We start from the raw sequence: 10,512 nt of genomic DNA on the forward strand, positions 1-10,512 counted from the left end.
CAGGTCCTGTCTGAGTGTCTCCTCCACATGCAGCGTCCTCGAGAGAGTCTACACTGAGCACAATACACGCTTGAAACCCACAAGGGGAGGTGGGATGCACGAGTGCTTTTAGACTAACAGTCACACGTTCTAAGACTTTAAAAACAAATTACAGCCGCTCTGTAATTCAACACAGGAAACGAGTGAAGGAGCCTCAACACTTTGCATGAAGACTCTGTAAGTCCCTACTAGTTTTTAAAGGAGCAAAGCTTGTAATTCATGGGCAAGTGAACCACGAAAATGTCATGAAAGTATGTTTGCAAAGAAGAAAAATAGAAGAAAATCTAACCAAGTGAGAAATGTCAAATGAATATGTTTATATCAACCAGTTAAAATGATGTTACTGAGAGGGCTAGGAAAGCAGCCCTACAAATACAAAATACTGGACTTGCCTGAAGATGTTCTTGTGACCGGATAAGCCATCATAATATCCACACATTTTTTTTTCCAGGAGAGCAGAACGAAACTAACTTTGCCAAAGAATAGGGATAAGATCGTCTGTGATGATTTCAAAGATGAAAATCCACATTTATTGCGTTCATCCTGTGCCTGGCACTGAACTGAGCATCCTACACCTGTTAACACATTAAGTCCCTATAAAACCTCAGTGTCATATAGTACTGTTATTATGCTTATTTTCCAGGTGAGGAAGTTGCAATACGGAGAGGTTAATTAACACATCCAAGGTCACACAGCCAGGAGGTATTGGAGCAGGGCTTTGAGACCAGGCGTATCGAATTCTTCACCCCCGCCCGACGCACGCGCGCGCGCGCGCGCACACACACACCCTAGCTCTTCACCAAGTGTCTTCCCATCCTTTTCTGAATACAGCCATGTCTTTCAACCTCCACTTTGGGGTCCCTTGTCCTCACCCACCATGGCCTGGCAAACACTTTCCACACATATTTCAAGGCTCAGTTCAAGTGTCTTCAGACGTGGAAAGCTTTCTGAACCCACAGACAACGAACCCTACCTCTTCTCCTTCCCTCTCCCCAAGGTAGACCCCACCCTCCCTGCTGAGCTATAAGTTCCATGAGGATTAGAATCGTTTCCAATTTAGAAAACCCTGCAGTCCCAGTTGGAGGAGGAAATGGCAACCCACTCCCGTATTCTTGCCTGGAAAACCCCATGGACAGAGGAGCCTGGCGGGTTACGTTACACAGGGTCACAAAGAGTCAGACACGACTGAAGTGACTTGGCATACATGCAGTCCCAGTAACCAGCCCAGTTCGCAGCTCCGGGAGGACTTGGTCGACTGTTTGCCGAATGAATGGAGATGGACCGTCTCCCCCTTGCTCAGGGCCATCTTTATTCCATACACCAGTGGCTCTCGTTCGGGGTGATTTTATCTCTCAGGAGACATCTGGCGGCATCTGGAGATGCTTTGGATGTCATAGCTCGTGTAGCGCCACTAGCATCTCCACGGACGCTGCTGAACATCCTCCTGTGGACAGGACACCCCCCAGCAAAGAATCAGCCAGCCCGTGTTGTTGGAAGTGCTGGGGCTGAGAAACCCTGACGTACCCCCTCCTGTCTCAGCACCGAAAACACACTTCAGCTCTCTCCCCGCGATGAATCAAAGGCCCTGCTGCAGGCGCCACAGTCCCTGTCTTTCTACGCCCAGGATCCAGCATACTGAGTGAGCGAATGAGTGAGCGAGAGGTGAGCAGGAGACAGAGACAGACAATTCAGCTCGCACACTGGGGTGACAGGAGCCGCAGCAGACCCCGCGGCTGGTGCGAGGACCTGAGTCTGGGGTCACCCGTTCGCTCCGTGGAAATGTTCTCATGTTGTTCATTGTGATTGACACACTCCCCCAAAACAAAAAAAGCCGTGAGCAAAACAGAGAGTTCAAACCAAGCACCACCGAATGGCTGTGCTTGGCAGATGCAGCCCCAGGGAACTGGGTGCTTGTGAGCACTGCTCGGTGTCAATATTACAGTGAGATTTGGAGCTTTTTAAGGTGATTGGGACAGAACCATATGGTTATGTATAACTGTACATTTACAATCTGGAGCAAGGCTGACGGTCATCGGGAGAGAGAGGGTACTTTTCTGAGCTCTTAGTGAGAGCACAGAGCTATCGTGTAGGCTGAGTAAACTCTCAGATCAGGTCCTTTAGCATTAAAGTGGAGGTGTTTTAGGGAAAAACAAGAGTTATTGGAAGGGAGATCTCCAGGAAAGACTGTCTGAGTATTAGTTACATGGAAACGGATAAGAGAAACCATCAGGTTAGGAAAATAAGAAAAACTGTTCTTAATTCATTGTATACCCCTTAAAACTCTCAACATGTTTTGAAATTCAGTATCTTATCTGACGTTCATAGTGCTGCTGTGAAGTGGGTTTTGGCCCTGATTTATAGAGGGACGTACAGAGGGTCAGGGAGAAGGAAATGGCAACCCTCTCCAGTCTTCTTGCCTGGTAAGTCCCGTGGATGGGAGCCTGGTAGGCTACAGGCCATGGGGTCACACAGAGTCAGACATGACTGAAGCGACATAGCACGAACACACAGAGGGTCAGAAAAGTTAGGCTGCAGTTTTCCCCAGAGTCCAGACTCCAGGACACTGCTCCCTGGGAGGAAGAATGGGAGGTGCAGCATCACCAGGTATCAGAGAAACACAAAGCCAAACCGCAGTGAGGGGTCACCTCACACTGGTCACAACAGCCACCATGAAGGCGTCTACAAACAAACGCTGGAGAGGGTGTGGAGGAAAGGGAGCCCTCAGACACCGCTGGTGGGAATACAAACCGGTGCAGCCACTGTGGAGCAGTGTGAGTGAGCGAGTGAAGGCCAGGCGTGTCCGACTCTTTTCGACCCTGTGGACTATATATACGGTCCATGGAAGTCTCCAGGCCAGAGTACTGGAGTGGGTAGCCCCTTCCCCAGGGGATCGTCCCAAACTAAGGATCAAACCCAGGTCTTCCCCATTGCAGGTGGATTCTTCACTGTCTGAGCCACCGGGGAGCAGGAAGGAGGTTCCTTGAAAACTGAAACTAGAGCTAGCATATGATCTAGTGAGTTCATTCCTGGGCATATATCTGGAGCAAACTCTAGTTCAAAAGCTCTTTAATTCATGCACCCCCATGTTCATAGCAGCGCTGCTCACAATAGCCCAGACATGGGAACAACCTAAGTCTCCATGCACAGGTAAATGAATAAAGATTATATATATTAATATATGTACATGTGTGCATGCTAAGGCCCTTCACTCGTGTCTGACTCTTTGCAACCCCATGGACTGTAGCCCACAAGGCTCCTCCAGCCATGGAATTTTCCAGGCAAGAATACTGGAGTGGGGTCCATTCCCTCTTCCAGGGGTTCTTCCCAACCCAGGGATTGAACCCACGTCTCTTGCGTCTCCTGCTTTGGCAGGTCGGTTCTTTACCACTAGCGGCCCCTGGGAAGCCCAATGTATGCACATATATTTCTATATACATATAGTAAGTAGTATATGTATACAGTGGAATATTACTCGACCATAAAGATGAATGAAATATTGCCATTTGTAACAACATAGATGGACCCAGAGATTGCCATTCTAAATGAAGTCAGAAAGAGAAAGACAGATATTAACACCATATAATATCATTCATATGTGGAATCTGAAAAAGGTGATACAAATGAGCTTATTTCCAAAACAGAAACTCACAGATACAGGAAACAAACTTGTGGTTACCAAAGCAGAGGAGGGATAAAATTAAGAATATGGGATTTACATATACACACTACTGTATATAAAATCCATAATAAACAAGAACCTACTGTCTAGCACAGGGAACTGTACTCAATATCTTATAATAACATAAAAGGGAAAAAATAAATGTCCATAATGCATGTATTCAGAGAATTAATATAAATGTGTGTGCACATATATATGTATAAATGCATATAAAACTGAATCACTTTGCCATACACCTGAAACTAATACAACATTGTTAATCAGCTATACTTCAATTAAAAAACTAAAGAAGTTCCCTGGCAGTCTAGGGATTAGGATTAGGTTAGGATTCAGTGCTCTCACTGCCTTGGCCTGGGTTCAATCCCTCGTTGGAAAACTAAGATCCCACAAGCCACACGGCACTGTCAAAACAATTAAAAAAAAAAAAAAAGAATGGGAGTTGGTTCAATGTCAGAGTGGCCTGGACCATCAAGGGGCAGAGTGCCCCTGACCTTCCCAGTGCAGTGGGCTCCTCACGGGCATTTCAGCAAGCGTAGCTCAGCCGCCCTGGTTTTCAAGCCCAGTGTGTTACTGGGCGATGCTTAAGTAGCCAATCAGAGGACAGGTGGTCTATGCAGGGATATCTGTTAGCTGCAAACTCGGCCATAAGACGAGAGGCGAGAGGGAGGTGCTGGAGGCCAGCTGAGCGCAGGGGAGATGCTGAGACCCCAGCTGCCACATACGCGCTCTGTCTCCCATGGGCTCTGTCTCCCAGCTGCTGAATTGACTGGGTGCTGGTGTTTTATGTTCATAATTCTTCTCGGGGAGAAGAGGTCACAAAGACTGGTCTGTTCGTTTGGGGTTTTGTCTGTTGTTTTCCATAACAATTGGGACTTTCACAAAGAGTGAGCCAAGTATATGTTCATGCCAAGAGCACAGGAATATTCCAAGATTATTGTGAGCTGGTATTTGTCCGGTTGCCGTTAGTTCAGAATTCTCTAGTCATACCATAAATTTTCAGTATCATAGAAAATAATGATAGACATGGTTAGAACTGGTGTTTTATGTGAAAGAATTTAGCTCTTGATACTTGTTCCCACTTATGTAGAAATTGATGCTGACATCCCTGCAAAGATACAGTTGCCTATGTTTAATGAAATAATGCTGGACTTTGATCTTGGCTCACATAGTGACGATTATAAATGTCTTAGCTTCTCCTGGTCCCTTTGTATCTAGTATAACTACTTCCCATAAGCAAAGCAAGAGAGGCACGGGGACATTTCTAGCAGTCAGTAAACGGTGATTTCCTGCCTTCTTGTCCCGTTTTCCTTCGCCGTTTAGCAGCTCATGTGACATGGCTGTTGCTGTTCAATCACCCAGTCATGTCTGACTCTTCTCGACTCCATGGACTGCAGCACACCAGGCTTCCCTGTCTTTCAGCGTCTCCTGGAGTTTGCTCAGACTCATGTCTATTGAGTCGGTGATGCCATCCAACCATCTCGTCCTCTTTTGCCCCTTTCTCCTCTTGCCTTCAGTCTTTCCCAGAATCAGGGTCTTTTCCATTGAGTCAGCATCAGGTGGCCAAGGTACTGGAGCTTCACTATCAGCCTTCCGATGAATAGTCAGGGTTTATTTCCTTTAGCAGGAGATCAACTGCTTTGATCTCCTATTTGATGTGGACCAAGCAGCTAATCGGAGAAGGAAATGGCAACCCACTTTAGGACTCTTGCCTGGAAAATCCCGTGGACGGAGGAACCTGTTAGGCTACAGTCCATGGGGTCGCAAAGAGTCGGGCACAACTGAGTGACTTCACTTCATTTACTTCTTACTTTATCACTGGAGAAGGAAACGGCAGCCCACTCCAGTATTCTTGCCTGGAGAATCCCATGGACGGAGGAACCTGGCGGGCCGTGGTCCATGGGGTCCCAGAGAGGTGGACATGACTGAAGTGACTGGGCATGCACGGAGCAGCTAATTAGAAGAGGCGGTCTCGCCCTTGACTGGCAGCTGAAAAAGTTCAGCCAGAGACATGGCCAGAGAGACAGAGCACCACGGGGGCTCCGGAGGCTGACTCCTCGGCTGGGCGTGGCTCTGAGACTCCTCTGCTGGAAAAACAGCAAGTGTTGGAAAAGAGCGAGAAGCCCTGAATTTAGATGTGTGATACAGCCCCCCATTCTCAGGTTGTAGGGATCCGTGCCATTTCCCCCGTGGATTCAGATGTCTTCCCAGGGGACTTGTCAGTGGGTTATCAGAGCTCGGATGCGGGATCTCACGCACCCAGCCACACAGACGTGGGGGGCTGCCTTTGCAGGGGGGACAGGTATGCGGTGAGGCCCTGGGCATGAGTCTGGTTCCTGTCTGGGTCCTCTTACACAGGTGGCGCTTGGGCATCACATGTCAGGAATGCAGAGAGACTGCCCAGAGCGCATCATTAGTGAACGTTCGCCAGGAATGCAGAGAGACTGCCCAGAGCGCATCGTTAGTGAACGTTCGCCTGTTGAGAACAGCGTGCATGTCTTCACTAGTGGGTGAAACTGCGGGTGTTTCCCACCTACAAAACGTGTGTATGAGATGCTCAGGATGAGAAGCAGATCTGCCAGGACAGGCGAGCGGAGGGAGGTCGGGTGCAAGGATGTGTGCCTGAGAGGCTCAGACAGCGTTTCCGCTGATGGGCTGTCACGTGGGGACTGGCCGAGCCCGGGGCAGTAAGAACAGCAACAGCTCATCTGACGGGGAGTCCGGCCCCGCCCCACTCCTGTGGTCCTTCGTCCACCCATCCCCACCACTGCCAAGTTAAACCTCCCTCCCCAGGGCTCCCCGAGGGGTGTGATGGCCTGAGCCCCGGCCACTCACTGGGGTCCCCTGGTTCCTTCTCATGGTCTGGAGCCTGAAGCCGTGCCAAGATGAACCAGACCCTCTGTTCACTGCAGCCCACGTGCTCCGTCCTTCAGACCATGGCCTGCCCGGGCACTGAGAGCTGGGCAAACCTCTCCCCTCGCCCCCCACCACCAGGGGCTGTGTAGGGGAAGCGCTGGCCTCACCTGAACCCCTCCCTGGGAACCCTCAGGGCCAGGCTTCTGCCTTTGTGTCAATGGCCCTTCTGTCTTCTCAGGAGCTTGTTCCCTCGCAGCATGAAATACAAGAAAGTCGCTTATTGCTCCTGAGCTTGAATGTGAAAAGTCAGAGTTTTCAAGTGTGCGTGTGTGTGAATGTATAAATACACACATTATACATAAACGCGTTATCACTAAGTTGTAATTAAAGGCACCCTGAGGTAGGAGGGAAGAGAAGTTAGAAGAGCATTTTTGCCTCCAGGGCGATGCGCTGTGTTCTGCATGGATGCTCTTTTGATAAAGCTGGTCCTCCCAGAGACCGCCTCCAAGGGTGAGCGCCTTCCAAGGACCCCAGCAGCACCTGTGTCTCTCCCTCCCCTAAAAGCTTGCCTGCCACTGGACTCCTGCATCTGTTTGGTACCAAAGCCGTGATGTTCCCTATCTCTCCTTTCATCGCGGACTTCAGAAGTCCCCGCCTCTGTGAGTGTTCTTCACAAAGAGGGCAGTAATCGGGATCACTGCTGGGCTCTAACCTGCTTTTTATCTTTTCCCTCTCACCCAGGGGCGGATCTGTAGAAAAGCTGGCAAGTCGAAAAAGTCCTTCAGTCGCAAGGAAGCCGAAGCCACCTTTAAGAGTTTGGTGAAGACTCATGAAAAGTACGGCTGGGTCACCCCGCCCGTCTCTGATGGCTGATGTTCGCAATGTGCACTAGACGCTTAAGCTGCCTCTCCACACACACACAGACACACACACCTGACATCTCCTCTCCACGCTGAGCACCCTTCATCCTTTTTATAACTCCAGCCTTCGGAACGGAATCCTGAATGCCAAGGAGACGCCTAAGTTATTTATGATCAGATGTGTTTACAGAGAGAAGGAGGGGGAGCTAACGCTGTTCGGGATTAGGTTTCGATGATAAATGAACGATCATCTCTAGGTCACTTTAGAACACACGTCGAGATGGTGACTTTCCCCCACCTGCCTGCCCTCCCCGCCCCACCCCCACCCCATCATTGGGCCTCTAGCTTCTTCTCCTGACAGCAGCTCCAAAGAGCAGGCAGGAAACTCAGCTCCCCTCGCTCGACCCGTTGACACACCTCTAGGAACGCTGTGCCCCGTCTGGTCCCCATTTGCTGTGCCCCGTGTCTCTTTCTCTCCCCGGCAGGTCAACGTCGTAACTTGAAGACCCGTCTTTCTGTGGCCCCGTGTCATGACATGTACACCTCGTTTGTGCTCTATGACCACTGGTTCATGAGAACAAAAAAATTTAATATGGCCAGGTTCTCGAGATGGAAAACAGCAACCGCCCTCTTGGCCAGACTGTGCTCCTGAGGCCGACGCTGAAGCACGTGCAGTCCGCAGCTCAGCCCGCGCCCGTGGGTGAAGGCGGGGTGCTGTGGCCACACCGGGGCACACAGATGCAGACGCCGGGGTGGGGGGCACTCAGAGCAACGGTGTTGGGTTGCGGACGGGGTCTCTTCCGACATCCTCAGACGCTCCTACGACGTTCGTGTTCCTGTCTCCTCTCTGCTGGTCGACCCACCACCGAAAGCAAAACACAGTGCCCCATTCGCTGAAGTCGCCTGACCCATGTCCTTCCGTGTGCTCGCGACAGGGAATGCCAGAGCTGCCTTTGGAGACCCGGTGACGGTAGGATGATTTGCATGGCCCAGTAGTCACTCGTGTGTCCCCGAGGCCGCGATGCGTGAGCACCCTCGCTAGGATATAAACTTCTGTTATTTAATCTCCCCATGATTTCAGTTTTCTCTTCTGTTAAGTTACTTAGACCTCTCCAAGAAGTTCCATGAAATGAGGAAACCACGGTTTCTTATAATATGTGGAAAGAAGTAAAATGTTCATTCCAAGTGGAAAAATCTTATTGGACACATTTTAAATAAAATCACGCATACCTGAATCCTGTCATTGTGGGCTCTCCTTCCACTGAAAGTATTTAATCTATTTTCGGGCTTTCCCGGTGGTGCTAGTGATAAGGAATCCACCTGCCAATGCAGGAGACGCCAGAGGCACAGGTTTGATTCCTGGGTTCATAGTTCAGATGCCACACATGCCAGGAAGGCATTCTGCCACGAGTTGCAGGAAAGGAGTCTCAGGATCCCATGGTCTTTTAAAACATCCAGTGGATTGGAATGGTCCCCAGAAGCAGCCAGAAAGACAATCAGAAACTAACTGGAAGGACTGATGGGTTATTTGGCCAAACCCGGATGTTGCCAGTCATAGTTTAGCACCATGAAGGAAGAGGAAACGTCTTTGCTCATTATATTAAATCCTTCAGGCAGTTTCGGGTGCTTGGTGCCCCATGCACCTGTCCACATGGTCAGAGATCTGACACCAAACCTTAAAGCCAAGGGCCAGCTCCTCCCAGTAGGGTTTGTCCTTACCCAAATCTACTCTTTATTGCTACTTTAATTATTTCAACCATGTTCTTACGGCCCCAGATACACACGCAGTTCTGTGCAGCTAAGATGCTTGACCGCTTCAAGTTCCCTCTGAGTCAGAGTAGTCATGAAATTCGATGACAGTGAACTTAAAGCGTCCGTTCACCTGATCCTCCACGGCAGAATTCTCCATCCTGGAAACATGACATCCAGCCGACGGTCCCTGGGCCCCTGGGCTCCAGTCTGTAACGGAATCACACGTGGGAGAGTGAGGGCTAGGGCAGAAGCGCTGGTCAGGGAGAGCACCTCGGTTTCTTTCTTTTCAGAAGTCCCCACTTCCAATTGTAAAATAAAAGTAACTTTCTACTAGGAACGTAGGTACATATTTGACCCAAAGCTGGGTCACTTGAGTGCTGCTCATTAGCTGATCGAACAGCTTGGCCATGGTTGGTTCAGGTGCGGCCAGGTGGTGGGCAAGGTGACTGCCAACAGCAATGGGGAGGGAGACCGTTGGCTTGGCTGCATTCCAACCTGTACAACCTAGACTTCCTGTGCGTGGCGTTTCCATTAGGTTTGTTAGAAACCAGAAGTTATAGAAGAAATACCTCTTTGTTAAAAAAAAAAAAAATGCTAGTCTTCACTTAAATTGGGAAGACTTTTTTATTTTAAAAAGCAGCAGGGAATAATTTAAAACTCAACTATTGTTTTGACTCTTAGAAGCAAGAATTCCCTTTTCTGGGGGCTGGAGGCAAACATGGCAGGGTTGGCCAAACAGCAGAGTCTGGAGGGGATGTTCCGTGATGACCCTGCGTGTGGGTCCTGCCTGCCCTCTGGGTTGGGCTGGCTGGGTTCATGTTCCCATGCGGGCCCAGAAGCCCATCCCTCTGCAGGTGGACAGCAGGGAGGAATTGGATGGGCCAGCACATGTTCAAGGCCTACCATCTCCACACCCCCGCTCACAGACAGGAACTTGAATCCAGCCAGTGCCCACAGAAGCGAGGCAGGAAAAATGCTAACCCCCACGTGCCTCCTTTCCAGCCAGCACTTTTCCTGGACTGACTGCCCGAGCCCCTGGGTGTCCCCTCCACAGCGGGCCGGGGGCTGTGCGTGGGACCTGCGTGTAGCTTATGGTCTTTCTGAAGATCAAAAACAACTGCTGCTTAAGAAATTCTTTGGCTTCTCTGGTGTCTCAGATGGTAAAGAATCTGCCTGCCATGCAGAAGACCCAGATTCAATTCCCGGGTCAGGAAGAACCCCCTAAGAATAGGATATTCCACTCCAGTATTCCTGCCTTGAGAATCCCATGGACAGAGGAGCCTGCTGGGTTACAGTCCATGGGGTCACAAAAAGTCAGACATGACTGAG

At 49.9% G+C, this 10,512-nt stretch overlaps 1 protein-coding gene across 1 annotated transcript in view; it reads left to right on the forward strand.

The window, feature by feature from the left end:
- The window catches only part of UBE2QL1 (ubiquitin conjugating enzyme E2 Q family like 1), a 54,873-nt gene extending 46,207 nt beyond the window's left edge, over nucleotides 1–8,666 (forward strand). Inside the window, exon 2 of the mRNA XM_040262384.1 lies at nucleotides 7,313–8,666. Within this exon, the coding sequence (XP_040118318.1) occupies nucleotides 7,313–7,444 (132 nt within the window). The 3' untranslated portion in view covers nucleotides 7,445–8,666. The remainder of the gene's footprint in view (nucleotides 1–7,312) is intronic.
- The last annotated feature ends 1,846 nt before the right edge of the window (nucleotides 8,667–10,512 follow it).

The sequence above is a fragment of the Oryx dammah genome, unplaced genomic scaffold (assembly GCF_014754425.2).
Source record: "Oryx dammah isolate SB20612 unplaced genomic scaffold, SCBI_Odam_1.1 HiC_scaffold_20, whole genome shotgun sequence".
NCBI classification, from domain to species: Eukaryota; Metazoa; Chordata; class Mammalia; order Artiodactyla; family Bovidae; genus Oryx; species Oryx dammah.